This window comes from Mustela nigripes, chromosome 14 (genome assembly GCF_022355385.1).
Source record: "Mustela nigripes isolate SB6536 chromosome 14, MUSNIG.SB6536, whole genome shotgun sequence".
In the NCBI taxonomy this organism is placed as follows: domain Eukaryota; kingdom Metazoa; phylum Chordata; class Mammalia; order Carnivora; family Mustelidae; genus Mustela; species Mustela nigripes.
Genome location: NC_081570.1, coordinates 64,498,011 through 64,521,928, shown reverse-complemented (window position 1 = coordinate 64,521,928; position 23,918 = coordinate 64,498,011). Strand labels below are relative to the sequence as shown.

Sequence of the window (23,918 nt, the reverse complement as noted above, 5' to 3'; positions counted from 1 at the left end):
GAAGTGCTCTGGACCACTAGTGGTGTCAGTACCTAAACTTTTCTGCATGGTTGAATGAAATACTATTTAATCATTTACTCATTTTCCAAAGCACCTGGATCTACACCTATCTTTAGACAGTCCTCCGGAGCAGCTCTCTGGGTCCCATCTCTGCCTCTTTTTCATTAGCCTGCGGTTTGCCTTTAACATCATGTGGGCGGAAGGTCACTCCATCCTTGTCTGAATGAATCAGGGACACTTGGGGACAACTCCCTGCTCCCAGCATCACCCTGCTGGTACCCCTGGAAGGAATTCTGCCTCAGCAGAGGGGGGTTCTTCACAGCCTTGGGTATTCTGGGATCCCTATTACAGCACAAGTGTCCTTAAGGGGCAGGTGGCATCCTGCAAGTAAACAACATTGCTGTAGCTAAGGCCGCTACCTCCAGCCGTCCTTTTAACCCTGGAAACCCCTGCTGGGAAGTATTATCTCTTTTCCAAGTAAGAGGAAATCATCTCCTCAGGGAGGTTAACTTGTCCAAAGCCACATTCCTGAGCCAGCTGTGTACGGCTCCAAAGCCGGTGACTTCACCCTCGTGGACTTATCCTTCAGAATGGGGCTCAGGCCAGACGCCTGGTGGGCCACACGGGGCCAGGAGAGGAGGGCAAGACAGCGGGAAAGGAAGTGGGTGGTGTCAGAGACCATTTCATTTTGCAGAAGCTGGCTCTAACTGCCTCTTTGGATCAAGCTGGCATGAACACCCGTCCCAGCTGAGAGCTGCCACCAGGATGAGCATGTCAGCTTCAGCGGCCTTGTGATGATGGCTTTGCCTTAGTGATTCCAGCAGGTGGAGCGGGAGGAGGGGTTTACCCTGCTCTCCTCTGACCCCTGGCTCTCTTGTTTTCTTCTGATTAAGTCGGGACATATTTATCAGTGGGCAGGGGCAGGACACCCAGAAACTCTCTTTTGTTGAGAAAAATAGCTGTCTTGTTCTCTCTGGGTGCCTCATTTTCCTCGCTTTAAAATGAGGATAATAATAGTTTCCACCTCAGTAGGAGAATTGCCGGGATGAAATGAATTAATAGATGTCAAGTGCCTGGCCCATTTTAAGCTCTACATAAACGTGAGCCTAGCGATATATTCATCCCTTTGAATTATAAAAGCCCCCGTTGGTCAGATTTGGATTTAGAAAGAGTCAGAGGCCCTACCCATGCTTTTTGCCTTAATCTCACACCCCAGCATACTTCCTGGTTTTGCTCCACTGGGAGGTAAGGGCCACTGGTTAAAAATAAAGTGGCAGGCCTATTTCCCATTTGCTCTCACCCCAGAGGTCCCTCCCCTTGGGGGAGCTCCCTAGAAGAGGGGTATCTGGGTCATTCCAGCATTCTTGAACACACAACCCTGATAATAATAATATCATCCCACTGCTACCTTACTGTCATTACACAGCTCAAAGTTCTACAGTGAACTGGAAGTCAGATGAAGAGGGCAGAAAATTGCACGTGGGGAATCCCAGGTGGTCCCCAAGGTGCCTCACAATTCCAAGCAATTAGAACACACCAACAGGAAAGTCCTTCAGCCAGATTCATAGACCCCCACCTTTTTTTCCTTTTTTTTTTTTTTTTTTTTTTTTTTGGCTAAGAGCTCATTCTGAAAATGAGAATCATTTATTCTGAGGATGGAAGTATTGTGAGGTAGTTAAGAGTAGTCAGACAGGGGCGCCTGGGTGGCTCAGTGGGTTAGGCCGCTGCCTTCGGCTCGGGTCGTGATCCCAGGGTCCTGGGATCGAGCCCCACATCGGGCTCTCTGCTCGGCAGGGAGCCTGCTTCCTCCTCTCTCTCTGCCTTTCTCTCTGCCTGCTTGTGATCTCTGTCAAGTAAATAAATAAAATCTTTAAAAAAAAAAAAAAAAAGAGTAGTCAGACAGAGGGGTACTAATGTCCTCATTCACACACCCAGGAAAATGTCATGAGCACATTCACGCTAAGGGCACAATTTCAGCTAAGAGGCTCCTGGGAGGGAAAAGCCAAGATCAAGCACACGCATTTTTATTTCTGTTAATATCTGTTTAGTTTGGTTGTTGTTGGGCACAGGTTAATGCAGGAGAGCACTTCACCCCTCCTCCAGAAGATAATAACTCTACAAAGCGGAAACAATAGTAGCTGCTGAATTGGATTATAAAGATTAATAAATTGACATATGTAAAGCATCTAGTTCAGTTCCAGGCATATCTTGGGTATTCAAAAAAAAAATAACAGCTATTCCTCTGTTAGTTACACATTCCGTACGACACTCTCTGTATACAAATGGGTAGAACTCAGACATACGTCACATACGTCACAATGTTAATAGGTGTTGCCTCTGGGTGATTAGTGCGTCTTTGTTTTATACTCTTCTGTACTGTCTCATAGCCATACAGTTTTTCTTTCTGTAGCCAGAAAAAAATCCATAATTTTGGAAAAGACTTAACAATTTATGGAACACCGTATGTAGGCTTATAAATGTGTCAAGGACTCTTCAAGGACCCAGCCAATCTTCCGAAGAGGCTTGGCTGTAGCCATTGTCCATTTACATTTTATGGAAGAGGAAACTGAGATATGTACAGTTAAATGACTTGCCAGTGAGTTGTACAGCAGAGCTTTGAATACGGGCTTGTTAAGACCCAGTCACTGTGCCCAGGGTTTCTCCCAGGAGATGGGAAATGATGGTCAGAAACCCCAGCTCTGACTTCGTATTCCTTCTGCCCCGCTCACCCACATGCTGACATACCTGTGTGCGCACGTGCGCGCGCACACACACACACACACACACACACATACACACTGTCACGCTGTCACACTGAGCCTCCTCCCTCCTCCCCCTAGACCATGTTGGATACTGAAGGCACAGATCATGAATTCAGCGGGGCCAGAACCAGCTCTGGGAATAGAAGATAGGACAGTAATAGAGAAATCGCACACAGGCACACGCTGGAGCAGTGAGCACCAGCCTGGGTTTGGTCTTCTGATGTCAGGAACAGCAGGCAGGCAAATCCTTACCGACGCTGCATCTCGACGACTCAACTACAGGTGTGCAAGGACGTCAGCCTGACCGAACTGGGGATTTGGGGCAACAGATGGTCTGCGACAGAGCAAAGCTGGTTAAAACCGTTCCCAGGCATGTATGGGCTTCAAACAGTTGTGGGTCTGATTAGCATAGGAGAAACGCTCACTCTGCTCCCAGCCTGGCTGATTGCTCTAAAGCTCCGGAGAAAATGAGATGTCTGTATTTGTCTTTGCCAAATATCGAATTAATTCCCTGCCTGTCATTTGGACGGGACTCTACAAACGATGTGGTCCCGGCAGAGACATAAATGACCAGAGAGCGGCTCATTCTGTGTATTTGTACCATCTTTGTCCTTCTGGTCAGGCTTCAAGCAAGTAGCAACTTTGGAAGGTTGGGTGTGTTCCCGTGCATGCAGCCTAAGTAAGGGACATTAGCATTTTTCAAGGTCACTGTACCCAAGGGCAAGTCAATGCCATGCTTGACCTCTACAAACTCCTCCCAGCAGTGTGTAAAAAACTGTTTATGTAGACCTCTCGCTGTAGGTCATCAATTCATTAATGAAACTGGGCACTCCCGTATTTTTTGAGATGACATCGTGATTTTTAGCTTTGGTTGGAACTGCCTGCTCACCACTAATGACTCTTCCTCACTCTGAGTTCCAGTTAGGTTTCTTCTCTGCCACATTTAAAAAAAAAAAAGATTTAATTTATTTATTTGAAAGAAAGAGAGCGAGCACAAGCAGGGGAGGGGCAGAGGGAGAGGGAGAAGCAGACTCCCCACTGAGCTGGGAGCAGGGCTCTATCCCAGGACACTGAGATCATGACCTGAGCCCAGACTTAACCAACTGAACCACCCCAGCACCCCGTGGCCAATTCTAATGCCCATCTGAATGGTGCCCACGGTAAGGGGGGGTTCTGTTTTAGTTGGGGGGAGATCATATAGGTTTTTGAATTCATCCATACCAAAGGCCAGGGACAAAACCACCAGCCATGTAAAACATTTACCTCATGCTACGTGAAGGGGAAAGGTTTGACGGAGTAGGGATTTACAGATTTGTGTGAAGTATGACTCTGGGGCACCTGGGTAGCTCAGTTGGGTAAGTCTGACTCTTGATTTCCACTCAGGTCATGATCTCAGGGTCATGGGATCAAGCCCCGTGCCATGCTCTGTGCTGACCTTGGAGTCTACTTCTGATTCTCTCTTTCCTCTCCCTCTGCCCCATCCCCAGCACGTGAGTGCTCTCTCTCTTTCTCTCAAAAAAAAAAAAAAAAAAAAAAAGTGACCCTAATTTAGATAATATTTTATAGCCTTATAAAGTTTAGAAAACACATTTATGTATGTTCTGTCATTCAGTGTTCACAAAATCCTCAAATTCGGTTTTGGCAGGTGTATTATTACTTCCGATTTATAGAGGAAGAGCCTGAAGTTGAGGCACTTGCCCAGCGTCCCACTAGTATACGACAGGGACAATATTCAGCTTTTTGGATTCTGGACCACATGAGTGACATGAGCTTTAAAGGGGCTGTACGTGAATGTCACTGCTCAAAACAGTTTGGAACCCACAGGCCTAAAATTGGGGACTTGCTTGCAGATCTAGTTCTAAAAACCCTCAAAGGAGAATACGGATTCTAACTCTGTTACTGTTTGCACACGGCTGTTGACCAAAAAAGGGGATGCCCGTCTTTCCCATGCATCTTCCTTACCACAGTGGACCATTTGGGGGCTTCAAAAGAACAATTTAGCAAAGTAGACTTTTCAAAGACATTTCCCCCCAGCACTCCAAGTAAGTGCATGACCGTCCTGACTCTCTTGGAGGCCCTCCCGGGGCTCTTCGGACCTTAAGGTCACAGACAAAATAAGTGTGAAATCACCTAGAGGTGTGCTGCCACCGTGAAGCCTGAACCTCAGTGAACACCGTGGCCTGTGGCAGGTACAGGGTGTCTCCCACTGTATTTGAATGATGTGCTTCTACAGCCGCCGAACTCTGCAGGGTCAAGGCCTGACCCAACAACTCCTTTTTTTTTTTTTTTTTTTTTTTTAAGATTTTATTTATTTATTTGTCAGAGAGAGAGGAACGAGAGTGAGCACAGGCAGACAGAGAGGCAGGCAGAGGCAGAGGGAGAAGCAGGGAGCCCGATGTGGGACTCGATCCCAGGACGCTGGCTGGGATCATGACCCGAGCTGAAGGCAGCCGCTTAACCCACTGAGCCACCCAGGCGTCCCCCAACAACTCCTTTCTATCCTCTCTCCGTGCTCCAGCCTTGCCAAGGCCCTGCTTCTGGAGTCGTGTATAAAAAATTTCCCTGTTCCTCAATTATTCAGCCTGAATCCCCAAGAGCCTTATCTACAGCTTGGCTGAAATACTAGGAGAAGCTACAATGTAAAACAATCTATAGAAGACTCAGTATGGTTAAGATGTCAATATCACCCAAAGCGATCTACAGATTTAAAACAACCCTTATCAAAGTCCCAATGGCACTGGAGTTTTTTTGTTTGTTTTGTTTTTGCTGTTGTTTTTGTTTTTTACAGAAGTAGAAATACCCATCCTAAAATTCATATGGAATCTCAAGGTTTCCTGAATAGGCAAAACAATCTTGGAAAAAGAACAAAGTTAGAGGTCTCACACTTCCTGGTTTAAAAACTTATTACAGGGCGCCTGGGTGGTTCAGTGGGTTAAGCTGCTGGTCATGATCTCAGGGTCCTGGAATCAAATCCTGCATCGAGGGGGGGTCTCTGCGCAGCAGGGAGCCTGCTCCCCGCCCCCCCCCGCTTGTCTGTCTCCCTACTTGTGCTCTCTCTCTCTATCAAATAAACAAAATCTTTAAAAAAAAAAAACCAAAACCTTATTTTAAAGTCACAGTGATATGAACAATGTGGGACTGGCATAAAGACAGACATATAGACTAATGGAACACAATAGACGGCCCAGAAATAAACTCTTACATAGATAGTCAAATGACTTTTGACAAAGATGTCAAGACCATTCAGCTGGGAAAAAAAAAAAAACCAGTCTTTCCAACAAATAGCGTTGGGAAGACCAGATATCCACATACAAAAGAATGAAATTGAACCTTTACTATGCAGCATATACAAAAATTGGTCAAAATGAATTAGTGACCGAAAGGTAAGAACTAAAGTTATAAAATTCTTAAAGAAAACAGGAGAAAATCTTCACGACATTGGATTTGGCTGTGGTTTCTTGGACATGACATTAAAACTCAGGGAATAAAAGCAAAAACAGATAAATTAGACTATATCAAAATAAACACATCCGTGTATCAGGGTGCCTGTCGGGCTCAGTCAGTGGAACACACAACTCTCGATCTTGGGGTTGTGAATTCAAGCCCCAACGTGGGTGTGGAGATTGCCAAAAAAATAAAAGCTTAAAAAAAACACCCCTGTGCATCAACAGACACAATCAATAGAACAAAAGGAAGCATACAGAGTGGGAGAAAATATTAACAAATCATATATCTGATAAGGGGTTAATATCCAGAATATATAAATAACTCCTACAACTCAATAACAAGAAACCAAACAACCTGATTAAAAAATGGGCAAGGAATGTGACTAGACATTTCTCCGAAGAAGATACATAAATGGCCAACAAGAACAAGAACAGATGGTCAACATAATTCATCTTTAAGATGATGCAAACCAAGGGATGCCTGGGTGGCTCAGTGGGTTAAAGCCTCTGTCTTCGGCTCAAGTCATGATCCCAGGGTCCTGGGATCGAGCCCCGAATCGGGCTCTCTGCTCAGCAGGGAGTCTGCTTCCTCCTGTCTTCCTGCCTGCCTCTCTGCCTACTTGTGATCTCTGTCTGTCAAATATATAAATAAAATCTTAAAAAAAAAAAAAGAAGATGCAAACCAAAACCATAGTAAGAAATCACCTCATGCCCGTTAAGGTAGGGACTAGGCAACCCCCCAGAAAATAACAGGGCTTGGTGAGGTTGTAGAGAAGCTGGAACCCCCATGCTCTGCTGGTGGGAATGTAAAATGGCGCAGCGGCTGAGGTAGGTGGTGTGTGATAGAATTACCAGACGGTCCAGTGATTACACTTCTGTATATATACCCAAAGGAGTTGAAAGCAGAGTCCTGAAGAAGAGATTTGTAGGTCCATGTTCATAGCCTTATTTATGATAGCCAACCCAAGTCACTGTTCATGGGTGAATGGATAACCAAAATATTGCTCAACTGTAAAAAGGAAGGAAATTGTAACATGCGCTACAACTTGGATGAGCCTTGAGGACATGATGCTAAGTGAAATAGGCCAGCCACAAAAGAACAAATTAGGCTGATTCCACCTAGAAGAGGTCCCTAAAATAGTCAGATTCTTAGAGGCAGAAAGTAGAATGGTGGCTGTAGGGGCTGAGGGGAGAGAGACAGGGAGTTGTTGTTTAATGGGTGTAGAATTTCTGTTTTCCAAGACTTGAGAGTGGTTGCACAACAATGCAAATACACTTAACACTATTGAACTGTATACTTAAAAGTGGTTACAATGTTAACTTTTATGTTATGTGTATTTTAGCATGATATTTAAAGAAAGGATAACACAGGGCACCTGGGTGGCTCAGTCGTTAAGTGTCTGCCTTTGGCTGGGGTCATGATCCCAGGGTCCTGGGATGGAGCCCCACATCGGGCTCCCTGCTTGGTGGGGAGTCTGCTTCTCCCTTTTCCACTCCCCCTGCTTGTGCTCCCTCTCGCTGTGTCTCTCTCTGTCAGATAAATAAATAAAATCTTTTTTATTTTATTATTTAAAGATTTTATTTATTTATTTGTCAGAGACAGGCACAGCGAGAGGGAACACAAGCAGGGGGAGTAAGAGAGGGAGAAGCAGGCTTCCCTCAGAGGAAGCAGCCCAATGTGGGCCTGGATCCCAGGACACTGGGACCACGACCTTAGCTGAGGGCAAACGCTTAACGACTGAGCCACCCAGACGCCCCAAATAAAACCTTTTTTTTAAAGAAAGGGTAACAATCTTTCGAATAACAACATTTCGAATACTGTTTGAAAAGAAGTGGTTGATGTATATTGAAGTTTGAATTCTTCAAGGGGTTTGTTTTGTGGGGGAAAGCTCAGCGGAATAGTGGATGTGAGCGCCCCCCACTGGGAACAGCCTGGAACCACTAGTCACAGGCTCTGCTACTCGCTCCTCGTTGCCAGAGGCTCCTGAGCTGACAGCCAGTGCTGGTGAACTCATCCCACTCCTGCCAACTAGGCTGGTGCATTTTTTCTCTGACTCTGGTTGCTAGCAGGAAATGTAGGGGAAGGTGGGCAACTGGCCTTTAAATATTCAGATACTATCTAAGGAAGTTCAATCAAATGGGCTCAGAAGGTCAGACTGATCTCCAGGGGACACAGAAGCATGATTCACTGTTATCCACACTGTAGTGTTAGAGATGGATGGAGACGGGACCCCAATTCTTCATCCTACCAGCCCTATGACTGTGGGCAAGTATCTTTGGGCTGAATTCATCACCTTTAACATGAAGAAAGTACTTCATCTATCTACCTAAAAAAGGTTATTAAAAATATATGAAATGAAATATGAAAATGTCTGAAACTAGTCTAAAGGGGTATCTATATAAATATTAATACTTGTGAGCTCTGGAATCTTTGTTTAATAACTGGGGACAAATGTTTCCTGCTAGCTTGGACTTTAGAGGTAAATGGATGTACACTGTGTAGCAGCACCAGAGTGAGGCAAGAGTAGGTTAAATAAAGGATAGTTATGATGGCTTTTACTTACTACTGTTTCCCTGTGAGTGGTCCTGCCCCACCTGCTTCACTAGGAGATGAGGGACTTGGGAAGCTGGATGGTGGGAGGCTAGAGCAGTGCATACACTTCGCTTGACTCTGCCTGTCTAGCATCATTTCCCTTGATGGCTTCTAAGGGCATCCCTATTCTTTCTTGGGTAATTTCCCTTCCCTTCCTCAGTCTGCATGCATCAGGTATGGTGCTCCCTCCTCTCTTTCTCGTCCCCAGCCTGGTCTTACCCAATGAATCAAGGTATTCCTAGATATTCCATTATATGCCCTCCCATCTTCCCCTTGGCCACAGTGATTGGTTCAGCAATGGGGTCATGACCTAACCCAGGATAATGAAACACAACCTTGGGTCATCAGCTACACCCATTGGAAAAGAAAAACACTCTCTCTGAGATCACTTGGATGGTGAAATATAAGCCCGGAATCCAAGAGATGGAGAAAGGCACAACACAATAGATGAACAAATTTAAATACATGGTTCCAACCAAGTGTGAACCACTTCTGGACATTTTAGTTACTTGAGCCAATAAATCCACTACCATCACCTACCCCACTCTCCTCTTTTTGGTCAGTTTGTGTTGAGTTTTGCATTTGCAACTGAAAGTTCGGTTAATGTAATTAGGAGAGAGATAGACTTTTGAGTTTATCCCCCAACCTCAATGATGTCCTTTATTTTCCTTCTGGAAAGATCCCCATAACAACGGCTCACCCTACGTCCGAACTCTTCCCCTTGCTTCACTTCTTGGGGATAGCCGTCAATCAGGAAGCCCTTGGTGTCGCTGAGGCTGGCCAACATGGCCTCCTTCAGGAGCTCCAGAATGATGCCCTGGAGCAGAGAGACAGTGGTCAGGATCTGAGCTCTTCCACAGAACAACACTAGCATTACCACCCATCTCCACTAGTCATCCCATTTGGGGAGGGAGAAAGGTTCATATAAGATTAACAGCCGACAGAAATATATCATATCTCATTCATCCTTAGTTTCACTTTCCCCCCACATTTTATTGTCTATGAAATTAGTACGTATCTTACAATCAGTCACAGTTTAATGGCGTTTTTTTTCATGCTGGTATAGTTATATATGGAATAGTTTATTAGTATTTTACTGGGATGTCTTAAAATAGCATCTTAGAATAGATGAAATATAGTGGCTGTATTTCTTATGGTAACACTCCATAAATTAGGCATAATGGCAGTTTAAAACTAGGCAAAACATGGTATAAAATGTGTTTCTTTGTTGATTTTTTCCAGTAAATATTTTATAAAATTTGATATCCACTGACTTCAGAGAATTGCTAGGGACTGTAGCTATTTGAAGAGGAAGCATAAAGCTTTGGTAGCTAATATGGTCTGCACTGTACAAGCCCTAATTACAGAGCCTAGCAGGGCCCTCACAGGGCAGTGATGAATATTTTTTTGCTACCCATGGCATCCAGCGGCTCAGAGGTGGATGGTGACTTGAAAGGAAAAAAGAAGCATAAAAGGGATATTCGCTTCTTAAACTGTCTAAGGAAGATACCAGATTGCAAGATAATGCTATCATACTTTCCAGACAAGACCAAAATATTATTTTCTATTTTCCAGGGGACTCTAATTATAGGCTCTGTTGCAGCATGCTCACCTGTGGTTTGAAAGTTTTAACACTACGTGGGGACCAGTTCCTGGGGGAATATGAGATAGGCAGACACTCAAGGAACTGGCAGAGCAACAGAGTGGAAGGAACCTGGGCTGGGACATGGTCTGGCAGACGGGTCTCTGCTGTGGACCCTCCAACTGCCTCTGGACTTTGACATCATTTAGCTATGGCCTTTGGGGGCTTAGACTAACTGCAATACTCCAAAATATCCCCCCACCCTCCGACCCCCTGCCAGGGAAGGCAACTGTTGCTTACTGAGGGCACCAGGTCGCCACGTTCCATGATGTCTCTGATCAATTTGCTTCTTTCAGATTCTGATGACAGCTCATTACGCAGGAGGTCACCAGTCGAGAGATGTGTAAATCCGTATTTTTCCACCAGCTTTCCACACTGTGTGCCTTTGCCAGAGCCTGGGCCACCTAGAAAAGGAGTCCTGTATCAGACACCCATCCCAAGTCACCATGGTGAACAAGCCCATGGACTTTATCCATCCAAGCTCGTATGGGGTATTTATGCTTTTCAGGGAGCTGTGTTGGGAGGTGTGGATACCATGGAGAATGGGGTACATTCCCTGCCCCCGAAGAGTGGGCTGTCCAGGGTGGGGGCTGGGTAAGCGTTATACACCCCAACAAGCAGTTAGTAGGTAACTACTGTAGTGGGCAGAGTTCATGTTGCTCCAGGGCACTGGGGAGGGACACGGGTAGAGAAGAAAGAAGTTTCCTGGGGAACCGAATATACTCATGTTTAAAGCACTGACCACGGTGCTGGGTACACAGTGAGTGCCCAACAAAGGCTAGCTATTAATTTTAAAAATACATTGTTTTCATTATTAAACAACCCCAAGCACAGAGCAGAGTTATCAGTAGACAATAAAGAAGTTTCTGGAATATTTGAGAGTAAGTGGCCAACCTGATCCCTCATCACCACAGAACACTTCAGTTTCATTGCCTCCAGACCAGGAGCCAAGCATGTGCTGCTACAGAACTACATCTTCAGATTTCCATGGATTTATCCCAGCCATGTCCTTTGAAGCCAATGGGTCAAGTTCAGAATCACGCATTGCTTTTAGTTGTCAGGTCCTTCTGGTCTTCCACATAGAACGAGTTTTTTCATGTGGCCTCCACCCTTGCGAAGATTTTATTTATTTTGTAGAATGTCCCTCAATATGATTTTTTTCCTGCTGTTTTCTGAATATTATTATTACTTCTGAGTATGAGCCGTATTTCTTGGATGAGCCATTACACCTTTGACTCTCTTGCCTTCCCCCGCCCCAAGTTCAACCAGTGCTAAGTTGTAAGATTTTACACCTGAAAATAATAGCTAACCTTTATCAGGAGCTTACTGTACCACTCAATGTTCTAAACATTTTATGTATTAATTTAAAATAATTTTAAGAGTCAGGCACCGTTGCCCCCTTTTTACAGATGGGGAAGCAGAGGCACAGAGAATTAACTCAACTGCCATAGTCGCCTGGCTAGTAGGTAGCAAGTCAAGGACTTGAAGCCTGGACTCTGGCTCTCAGAGGCATTTCCTCTTCTCTTCCCTGATAGCCAGGCTGGCCTGTAGGGTGAGCAGGTCCTCAAGAGTCATTCCACCTCTGCACGGGGGAATGGGTGAGGCTCTGGAGTCCAGCAGACCTGCTCGCAGGATGATTTGCCTGAAAAGCACTGACACTTCCCAGCTCCAGAGCATTCAGTGACTTTCCAGTCCCCACAGGATAAGGTCCAAACTCCTTAGAGGGGCATTTCAACCTTCCAGAATCTAGTTTAGCCTCTCCAGCCCTTCTTTTTTTGTGTGTGTCTTATCTCTGCCCAACACTGTCATGTCCAGCTACGTCCTGTCCTTGCAACAAGATGTAACTTTTCCAAGCCACCATGCTTTTGCTCTCCCAGGTTCCTTCCTCCTCTAACTACTGAGATCCTCATCATCTCTTCGGCCTCCACCAAATGCTTGCCCCTTCCACCAGGAAGTCCCCCTCTGTGAGAGTGAGTGTTTCCGACAGCACGTCGATGTCCTCAGCCTGTCTGCCAGTATCGCACCTGGCACACAGTAGGTGTTTCCTTTTTTTAAAAAAAATATTTTATTTAATTATTTGACAGACAGAGATCACAAGTAGGCACAGAAGCAGTCAGAGAGAGAGAGAGAGAGGGAAGCAGGCTCCCGCTGAACAGAGAGCCAGATGTGGGGCTTGATCCCAGGACCCTGAGATCGTGACCTGAGCTGAAGGCAGAGGCTTAACCGCTGAGCCACCCAGGCACCCCTACAGTAGGTGTTTCCTAAGTGCCTGACAAACTGAAGTTTTCCCTGTTAGAGGGAATTCTGAACATTAAAATGAGAACATGGCAGGGACGTCAGCATGGTAGTGAGGATTTATGACTTATTCTGCCATTTCTCTGGTTCGTCTCTCTTCATATTCAAAACCCCTTTCTCAGGACACTTAGCAGCTTCCCTCCTGAGGGAAACTTAGCTGTCTCCTCTGCCTTGGCAAATAATGAAAGAAAGGTGCCTGTCTACCGCTCACCGACGCGGCTGCTGTCAGCTAAGTGGGGAGGGCTCAGTCGCCTCACAGGATTGTCATGGATGGGCCAGAGATAACAGGACAACAGCAATTACAGAGGCTCCCAAGAAGGATGCAGACCGCTCAGGAGGAGCAGCCGGTCCCCAGCCAGTGTCAGGTTTGCCCTGAGTACTAGGACTCATCTCCCACAATAACAGAAACGGAGGGACAGTACGGGAACAAGAGAAGGCCACTCAGGCAAGAAGTGCTTCCAGATAAAAGAGTAAGGACAAGGGTGGGCTGAGCCCCTGCAGAAGCCTCCAGGGCTTCTGTGGCCAGATGTACCTAGAAACCCTTTTCTTGGGATGGCTGGAAGCAGTCATGTGGAAAAGGTATTTTCAGACTCCGCTTACAAGGCAGAAATGCCGCGTTCCAATGACTTTCTTCTTTCAGCACTCCACTAATGCGACTATTACAGTTTTTGTTCCTCTGAAATGTTATTTAATAAATTTTGACACAAAGGCAATTAAAAATCTTCAGCTCAAATTAACAACAGCTGTGTGTTCAACGGCAGCCCCTGCCCCAGTTAGGAACCTTTTGTGGAGCAACAGCTGCAAATTCTCAGCATTCTTTGGCCAAATGGTGCAGGCACAGTGGAATTTTAAGTAATCTACACAATGCCTTGATTCTTCCCATGGCTCCAAACTGGAGAACAAAGTGATTTTTATCACTGCGGTGAAGGCATAAAAACTGCAAGCAGAAATACGGATTTTCATATAATGTCACTTGCACGTCTTTAAGGCCTTACGAATTTTTATTTTTTTAAAATTTTAAAAAGATTTTATTTATTTATTTGACAGAAAGAGACCACAAGCAGGCAGAGAGCCAGGCAGAGAGAGAGAGAGAGAGAGAGAGAGAGGGAAGCAGGCTCCCTGCTGAGCAGAGAGCCTGATGCGGAGCTCAATCCCAGGACCCTGAGATCATGACCTGAACCGAAGGCAGAGGCTTTAACCCACTGAGCCACCCAGGCGTCCCCCTTCTGACTGTTTAAATAAAAAACAATGGGGCCTTGATATCCCTCCTGGATAATTAGTTATAACGGAAAGAAATCTTCTGAGGTGCCACGTATCAGAACAAGTGGGCTGTGCTCTCTGGTGACAAGATGACAGCACTTCCTGTCATCTCACTGACTTCTGGTGGATCATTACTCAAGGCTCTAAGCCCTGAGCGACCCTAGACGCAATATCGCCTAATCTCATTCATATCGCCTGGTGCGATATGAGAGCCTGTTTTGAAGGGGTCGTCAACACGTCAAAAGAAAAAAAATATGTCGAGAAACTTTACTTCTCAACCTCCAATATAATTTATATTTTTTCCCATGGAAAGACTGACATGCTCTATGGTGCAACCGAAGTACCGGGAGCTCTCATGTCACAGCTGAGTAGGTATCTCCCCCGACTCCCAGCCCCCCCAGGTTCCGACAGTGCTACACAGGAGGAGGCCTGCAGAAGGAGAGCTGTTAACTCAGGGGTCCCTGTTCTTTGAGGTGGAGCTGAAATGAAGCGGCATCACCTCCACGTGCCCATCTGGGCCCCCTGCCGCAGTGTGCTCTTTATTTCCAGGAGCCCTCCCCTCCCAGGAGCAGCTCCTGGATCCATCAGTCAAGCCCCTCTTAGGAGCCAACTCCTGGCCTCACTGGCCGGCCCCGCAAGAGAGCGCCTGCCTCCAAAGCAGCTATTGCACGTTGCTCGGCACCAGAGTGGAATGGCAAACTTAGGGGGTGGGGCAGCACGTTCTGGGCTCAGAGAGAAAAGATCCAACAAATCATGTCAGGAGAAGAATGAGCTGAACCCCAAATTCAAACAAATGCAAGTATGCACGTTTCTATCCCGCTTTTATCTTTAAATATTTCAAATAGGAACGGCACAAAGCAGGTTACAATGTCCTCTGTGGACACTGAATCCAGCATCACAGCAAAAAGCTAAGCCTAGAAGCCGGGTCCATAAACACTGGGAGGGACTCCTCGCCCCAGCAGGAATCCCTTCTTCTATGGGTCTACCAATGACTTAAGGTCTGTGTTCTGTATTGATTGGACTTGATGGTTCACAAGCACAGGCTATGGGTATGCTTTGCTCACTTGGGTGCCCAAACCCAGTGTCTGAAGAGACACCTCCTAATCGTGGCTGAAAGAATGAATTATTTTTATTTTATTTTATTGTTTTAACTTCAGGATAGTTAACATACAGGGTTATGTTAGTTTCAGGTGTACACGACAGTGACTCAACACTTCCACACATCACCCAGTGCTCGTCGTGACAAGGGCACTCCTTGGTCCCCATGACCTGTTTCACCCGTCTTTCCCAATAATAAATTATTTTTGATCGATGCTGAAAGGATCTTCTCTTTCTTCCTGCTCCAAAAACTTGCTCCTCTTTCTAGTCCACATGAAATGACCTTCTCTCAGTTGACACCATCTTATCTCTCTTCAGCGTAACAAGAGGCTGGCGTCTTTCCAATCCAAAGGGAAATATTTCTACCATTGTCTGCAACCTCTAGTTATTTCCATTTTCTTTCCTATTTTTGTTCGGGATCCTAAACCTGCCTGTCTGCTCTTCCCTCTCTTTCATGGACTCCCTGTCCTCTTGCAAGCCACATCCTGCTCTCACCACTCTCGGAAGTCGATCTTTTAGAGTTCAAGAGTGATTGTGTAACTGTCATATAATTAAAAATTACCTTCTTTGGGTCTTTATTATTTTTGTCCCTTTAGTAGCATTTAATACCATTGATAAACATTGGAATTTTCTCCTCCGCTGGCTTCCAGGACATGGACTTAGCCCACATTCTCTTCCTTCCTTTGCTAGGCTGAAGCTCGCAGAGAGCGCGGATTGCTTCGTTTTTGGTGGTATCCCCACAGAACCTGGCACGCCGTCACAGGCGACGGTTCCGTAAGGCCAGTGTCCAGGAGGCCTGTGGCCCCACGAAAGTGACAACTCTCTTTCCTTCCATGTCAAAGAATATTGGACCAAATGACTCAAGTTCTGGGTTTATATCTCATATCTCTATCTAGTTAAAGGACACTGACCCAGTCACATATCCTCTTTGAGCGTCAACCTCCGTAATTACAAATTAGGGGAATGCACTTTTATATCGTGATACTATTTTAGCATCTTTGAAGATGGATCATCTTCACAGTTACAGCTTGTGAAGGTATCAAATATCTTTTGCATAGCAGACTATCTTATTTTTATATAGTCATCAGAGCTGTTTAAAGAGCTATACGATTCCTACCTCTTCAGATACTACTTTCTTCCTAAATGAAAATGTGTTCCAAGGTTAGGTTTAGATTTTTGTGACCGAACGATTCCTTTCAGAGGAAAAGTATTATTCCATCGGATCATGAACTGACTGTGCCCTAGGAATGATCCCCAGCCACTGCAGGGCTATGAGTCACTTTCAACTTTCTGTATCTGGGATGAGCTGTGTCACCACGCTGAGTTTCAGCAGGCTGTTGCTGAGAACTGACTCTGTCTGACCGGAAACAACTAAGAAAAATAGATCTTTATCCTCAAAGACAACTTCTCTGTGAGTTCTGAAATGCACTGCTGCTTCAGGTTATTTGGTGAATAGGATAAAATATGCCAGTGACAAGGTCAGCTGCAGGGTATATGGAAAAGCTTCACATGTGACCATGAACTTCTTGATGACAGGTGCTACGTCTTATGTATCAGTGTCTGGTGTATAGTGGGTGCTCGGTAGCTGTTAGATCAGAGTGAATGAATAAATGGATGGTAAACAATCTGAGAGCTTCAGGGAGTGGGAGGTAGCCCTGTACGTGACATTGGGAGTTAGCCGACTTTGGTCTAGGCCATTCCTGCATTGAACTAGTTGCGTGATCGTGGGAGACCTTGGGAGATTTTGCCTCTTTGGATGCTGGCTTCCTCGTCTGTGAATTGAAGAGTCTGGATTAAATTAGTGTTTTTTTTCTCTCTCTCTGTGTTTATGTTTATGTGAGTGTTTATGACTCTTAGAGTCATTTAATCCTTACAATAACTATTTGAACTGTTTTTTGTTTGTTTGTTGTTGTTAAAGGTTTATTTATTTATCGATCAGAGAGAGAAAGCGAGCACAAACAGGGGGGAGTGGCAGGCAGAGGGAGAAGCAGGCTCCCCGCTGAGCAGAGAGCCCGATGTGAGACCAACCCCAGGACCCTGGGATCGTGACCTGAGCAGAAGGCAGACGCTTAACTGACTGAGCAACCCAGGCGTCCCGAAGTAAGTGTTAAGGGAAAACTCTGTGTCCAAGACCACACCTGTGCCTTGGTACCTAAGCTCTACAGCCTCTCACATGTATGGCCATTCTGGAAATGAGGTAGACCTGCACAACCTTCAGTCAAGCAAGACCCAGACTTTCATGATGAGACTTTCACCTCAGCCCCCACTCCATGCCCCATCTCCAACCTAACTCTATCTCTAAACAGAGGCAGAGGCAGGATTTCCAAATACTACTAAAAAACCTGTCTTTTAGAGACCTATCTAGGTCTCTAAATTCATAGGGTTGCCAGCTGTCATCCAGTGAGTTATTATATCAGACATGCTTACACTACACCCCATCACTGTTTATCTAAAATTCGAATTTAACTAGCTGTCTTGTATTTGTGTTTGTTAAAACCAGTAACCCTATCAGCACCATCCACCCCCCTCCCCCGCAACTAACCTGGAGACTTTAGGGACATGATTTTATCTCTGTTATAAACAGTCAATGTTTCTGCCATTCACAGAATCTATCATACACGCAGAAAGATGTGTGAAATGTCTCATTAAGACAACATACCAGCATTGGTTCCATGACTTTAACTCTTAGGTAGAGACAAGACAAGGAAGGTTCAGGTCCTGGGTGAGAGGAAATGGCATGCGCCAAGGCAGGGATTCCTAAACATTTCCACCACACGATGCTGTGAACGACTACAGCTCTTAGTACAAACCACTCTCCATCCTAAATGCATTTCCACCCAAATCGCATCTGCATCCCAACCACATCCCCATCTAAGCCCATCTCTGTCCCATATCCATCTCCAAGCCCAACCCAAACCCATCGCATCCCCATCCCTGCCCCAATCCCATCTCTGTCTCACCCCATCCCCACCTCAGCCCCCACTCCGTGCCCCATCTCCAACCTAACTCTATCTCTAAACAGAGGCAGAGGCAGGATTTCCAAATTGTAGTATAAATACTACTAAAAAACCTGTCTTTTTTCTTCTACACCCAGAGGTCTCCAGGGCCCGTTCCAGACCTGACTCATCAAGTTTACAGACTAGAGCCTTCCAAAAGTTGCTTCAGTCAGCACCCTCCACCCCCACCTTTTTTGAGAGGGAGGGGGTAGGGTAGAGGGTGAGGGAGAGAATCTTAAGCAGGCTCGTCTGCCTGCCCTGAGATCATGACCTGAGCTGAAATCAAGGGATGAACATTTAACTGACTGAGCTACCCAGGCACCCCCAGTCAGGCTCTTCCTATCTAGGTCTCTAAATTCTGAGAATTTATTATTCTAGAATATTCTAACTCTTCCAAATTCATCTTAAAGTTTTATCGAGCCATCTTTTTTCCTATTTTGTGGCCCACTACACTATGATCTTAGGCACGCATTAAACGAATATAGTAGGCCATTTACAAACTTAGCCTCTCTTTTCTATGTTTTCCTTCTCTTAAAGAAAATACTCTAGCAGTGCCTGGGTGGCTCAGTTGCCTGGGTGTCTGCCTTTGGCTCAGGTTGTGATCCCAGGGTCCTGGGATTGAGCCTGGCGCAGACTCCCTGCTCGGTGGGAGGTCTGCTTCTCTCCCTCTCCCACTGCCTGCTGCTCACTCTGCTTGCGCTCGCTCTCTCTCTCTGTGAAACAAATAAATAAAATCTTTAAAAAAAAGAAAGAAAATAGTTTTTCTCTACTGTCAAAGAAATATATGCTCCTTATTGAAGATTTAAATAATTCAGAAAAGTAAAAAGAAAAATCTCCTGTAATCCTACTTCCCAAAGGTCACTGCTGGAAATACATTTTGTTTTCTTTCTTTCTTTTCTTCTCTCTTTCTTTCCTTCTTTCTTTCATTCAGGATTTCATATTTATTAGAGATAGAGAGAGAGAACACTAGCAGAAGGAGAAGCAGGCAGAGCGGGGAGGAAGAAACAGACTCCCTATGAGATGGGAGCCCGACATGCGGCTCAATTCCAGGCCTCTGGGATCGTGACCTGAGCAGAAGGCAGATGCTTAACCATCTAAGCCACCCAGGCACCCCTGTTTTATTTCTTTGCAGCTTTTTTCCTATACATGGTCTTCTAGTTTGGTTTTAACTGGGAATCTGTCTGCACTGACATTTCTCCTCTTTGGGCTTCTGTATTCTCATCTGAAAATAAGCTTGTTGGATTAGATAAATTCCAAGGTCATTTCCAGCATTCTGTATTTTTGTCTTTGTCAGAGAACGTAGAGGATATTTGTACTTGCAGTCTATTTATGTGCTGTAAAAGGAAGTGAGGATATTTAAGACCGGTAGAGACATTTGTGGTGGATGGTAGTTGGATTACATCTGGGGTTTTGTGTTCAATTTTGGGCCACACCACGGAAATTGGAAGTCTTATATGCTATGATGGGAATATAAAATTGGTACAGTCTTTCAGAAGGGCAATCTGGTATATAAGTCAAAAGTCTTAAATTTTTTTAGTCAGTGGATTTATTGTAAGGAAAAAAAATCACTGTTTTGTACATAGATATTCATTAAAGAATTTTTAATGAAAGCAAACATTTGGTGAAAAATGCATAACAATAAGAATAAACTGAATAAATTACAGCAATTCAAAGAAATAATGTGTGGTCACTGAAGTGATGTATTGAATGAAGACAGATACAAACATACATACAGTATGATTCCATTTATATAAAGTTAGAAGTATGTATGGTATTCCTTGCAAAGGACAGTGAACAGGAGGGGAGCACAAGGAACCTTCTGGAATGTTGGTCGTGTTCAATATCTTGATCTGCATGTTGGTACGATGAATGTGACACTTAGGGAAAATTTATCAAGCTAAACACTCATGATTTGAGTGATTTTCTGTTTTTCTGTTTCAGTTCAATTGCAACAAAGCCTCAAACGATAGCATAGTATATTCAGGATCTTGGAAAGGCCCACAAGATATTTTGTTAGGTATAAAAAGTAGGATTTAAGGTTGCATAACCTCATTTTGATGAAAAATGTAAATTTAAAAATATATACATAGAAAAAATGAAGAGGGCTAAAATCAAAATCTTAAGTATTCATCTCTAAGCTTTGGGATTTTAGGTGATTTGTTGTGGTTGATACATATTTTCTAGGATGAAGATTTTTTTTTTTAAGATTTTATTTATTGATTTGACAGACAGAGATCACAAGTAGGCAGACAGGCAGGCAGAGAGAGAGGGGGAAGCAGGCCCCCCGCTAAGCAGAGATTTTTCCCAGTGTGGGGCTTGATCCTAAGACCCTGGGATCACGACCTGAGCCGAAGGCAGAGGCTTTAACCCACTGAGCCACCCAAGCGCCCCACTTTAAAGATTTTATTTATTTATTTTGAGAGAGAGTGAGCGAGCGAGAGAGAGAGAGAGAGCACGAGGCAGGGGAGGAGCAGAGGAAGAGGGAGAAGCAGACTTCCTGCTGAGCAAGGAGCCCGACAGGAGGCTTGATTCTAGGATAGTGACCTGAGCCGAAGGCAGGCTCTTAACCGATTGAGCCACCCGTTGCCCTGGAGATGTATTATTTTTATAAAAAGAGAAGAAGTTTTTAAATTAAAAAAAATCTGGCAATCTGTTTTAGGAGAGATTTTGGCTGCATGAGTCCAAAGAGAAATGAGGGAGTGGGAAATAGTAACAGTAGAGCAAACTCCTGAAGGGTAGTTTTTCCCTTAGCTGCTTCCTTACCTATTCACCAGCCCTGGACTCATCCTTGGTCAGCATCACATTATTTCTCAGTATCCAGTGCTTCTATGATTTGGTCCATCTTCTTCTTTCTGGGACAATTCCTATTACTGTAATTTTTTTTTTTTTTTTTTTTTTTTTTTTTTAAAGATTTTATTTATTTATTTGACAGAGAGAGAGAGAGGTCACAAGTAGACAGAGAGGTAGGCAGAGAGAGAGGAGGAAGCAGGCTCCCCGCTGAGCAGAGAGCCCGATGCGGGACTCGATCCCAAGACCCTGAGATCATGACCTGAGCTGAAGGCAGCGGCTTAACCCACTGAGCCACCCAGGTGCCCCCTATTACTGTAATTTGTTCCCTACTTAAAATCTCCCTTCTTGGAAGCCGCCTCTCTTCAGCTCCCTCTCAAGCTTAGGGGATCCCATCCATTCTTGGTTCTCAGCCTCCCCAGGAAGGGGCTCCCAATCATTGAATCATTGTGCTTTTTTTTGCCTTCCCAACCCTGCTAAACTCACAAAATAGTTCCTTTGTCCATTAACTCTACACCGTCCTATATTAGGTCTAAAGTTTTCATAAACATCAACTCTTGCCTCATCAAATACATTATTAGCTCCTTGAAGGATGGGGACATTAAAAAAATATAAATCTCTTCCTTTTCTTGTTCTCCTATCTTCAAGGACAGTTTAACGTTAAATCAACTCTAGTCTACATTCCCTTCTTTGAATGATGGTAATACTTGGAATCAGTGCCATCAAGGTCAATGATTGGCTATTTGTTTTGTATTTTGCTTCCTGGCCTCTATGCCAGTTCATAGTGGTGGACTTGAACTTGATTCTGATAGAGGAGCCACATGCTACTTTACTTGGCAAAATTTACCAAAGGCATGAATTTTTGAATTTTGTTTCTGTGGGAGGGACCAGAAAGACGTTACAAACACTCCACATTGATCTCCCAGGACACAACCAGAAGAAGAGTTTCTTAGTTATGGTTGGTTCTTAAAAATGGCCGAGCCCCATGGGGTACCTGGGTGGCTCATTTGGTTAAGTGTCTACCTTTGGCTCAGGTCATGATCCCGGGGACCTGGGATAGAGTCCCACACTGTGTTCCTTGTTCATCAGGAAGCCTGCTTCTCCCTCTCCCTCTGCCCGCCACTCCCCCTGCTTGTGCTCTCTCTTTTTCATTCTGTCAGATGCATAAATAAATAAATAAAATCTTAAAAAAAAAAAAAAAGGCCAAGCCCCGTAATTTTACTTGAAATGTCTGCTATTGTCATTATGTCTCTGAGAAGACATTTTATTGGTAGAAGACAATTTAAAATATTTATTTCTGACAATGAAGTCTTTATAGTTTCCTTTCCATTTTAATCCATTCATTCATTCTTTCTAAAGATATGTATTGAATGCCTACTGAGTGCCAGGTATCCTGATGGTTGCAGCAGAAAGAAAGGGGAAAAAGAAAAAGAAAGGGCATAGTCTTTGTCTTCTAGGAGATTTAGTAAAAACCATTCTCAATCAATGGCCATCACTGCCTTTAAGCAAGCAGTCAGTTAGGAATAAGGAGTCTCCAGGAGTAGATTCTAGGAACTGGTGATTGGGTTCAGCCAATTTTCTCACTGCTTAACATTCTCTCCCTTTCTCAACAAATATTAGAATGAGGGACCATCTCAGAGCCTGCCTCAATAGCTCCACCCAGACCAAGTGGAGGATTTCCAAGAAAAAGAAGACTGTGTTCTGCTTGCTGCTCTGTCCATGCCAGCTTCCCACACATTTACTATAGGAGTTGGTCCATGCAGGAAAATATGTAATTGGACCAAATAAGTTCCTTCCACTTTAAACTGGGGTCATTTGGCTGGTGTGGATGGGCAGTTGTGTGGCACTGACATGGTGATACAGTTTCTGGTGGAAGCCATTCCTCAAAGCAGAGTGGAGCTGCATGGAACACTGCCTTTAGAGTCAGTGCCCCAGACAATATGAAAAAAATAAATCAACTGGGTCACAGGACTATGTCCTATTAACACAAAATAGCTGCACTCAGTTACAAGAGGAGAAAGTCTTTCATGGCCTTGACCACCTGATGGTTGGTTGAAATATGGTTCATTTACAACTAAAAAAAATGCTCTGAGACTTTTAGTTCAAGAGTCTAGAGCAAAACAAGAGGAAAATACTTTGGGAATGTTACTTTTGAGAAGGACAAAACAGTTATCTTCGCCTTAATCTCTGGTTTGTTATTCTGCTTTATTCCTCCAGGCTCAATATGGCTTCCTACAGTAACATCTGTGTTGCGTTGTGAACAACTGCAGTAACGTGTCCACAAGAGGAAATGCTGTCAAAGGGCAGGTGTAAGCCCAGGGTCTAAGAGATACTTTCTCACTTCCACTTCCCTGATCCCAGCCAACCCCAGATGCTCCAGGTAAAACACCACTTAACTGGTCAGTCCCTTATGGAGTGCTTACTTTTAACAAATGACACTAGAAACAGATGAACTTACCCAAACTCTTAAATTGTCATGGCTCCCCCATCCTGTAGGTGTCCTTACCTCTGTCTAATTCACTTCCGATCCCTTTCTAGCCTCCCCTTTCTTGGGATCCTCCTTTTTAAAAAAAAATATATTTTATTTATTCATTTGACAGAGAGAGATCACAAGAAGGCAGAGAGGCAGGCAGAGAGAGAGGGGGAAGCAGGCTCCCTGCTGAGTAGAGAGCCCAATGCGGGGCTCGATCCCAGGACCCCAAGATCATGACCTGAGCTGAAGGCAGAGGCTTAACCCACTGAGCCACCCAGGCGCCCCATGGGATCCTCTTTCTCATTGGCTGTCTCCCCTCACTCACCATATGATAGTTGTAATGATAGCTAATACTTGTTGAACACTTACTAGAAGCACTGTGACATGTGTTAACTCCTGTCATCTTCACATCAACACTATGACCCAGATAAAATGATTACTTTCACTTTGCAGGTGAGAAAACTGAGGAAGAGTGCATGTAAGGACATTGCCCAAGGTAAGCTGGCTAGGACAGAGGGGAGCAAGTGTGTGAACTCAAGTAGGTTGTGCTCTTAACTAGATTCTGT

At 44.6% G+C, this 23,918-nt stretch overlaps 1 protein-coding gene across 2 annotated transcripts in view; it reads right to left on the bottom strand.

Annotated features, from left to right (window-relative positions):
- AK5 (adenylate kinase 5) overlaps positions 1 to 23,918 on the bottom strand; it is a 240,395-nt gene that overhangs the window by 21,335 nt on the left and 195,142 nt on the right. For both annotated transcript variants that reach the window (XM_059375168.1, XM_059375169.1), the window contains exons 11-12: positions 10,684 to 10,847; positions 9,502 to 9,618 (exon numbers count right to left, since the gene is read on the bottom strand). In XM_059375168.1, the coding sequence (XP_059231151.1) occupies positions 9,502 to 9,618; positions 10,684 to 10,847 (281 nt within the window). The remainder of the gene's footprint in view (positions 1 to 9,501; positions 9,619 to 10,683; positions 10,848 to 23,918) is intronic.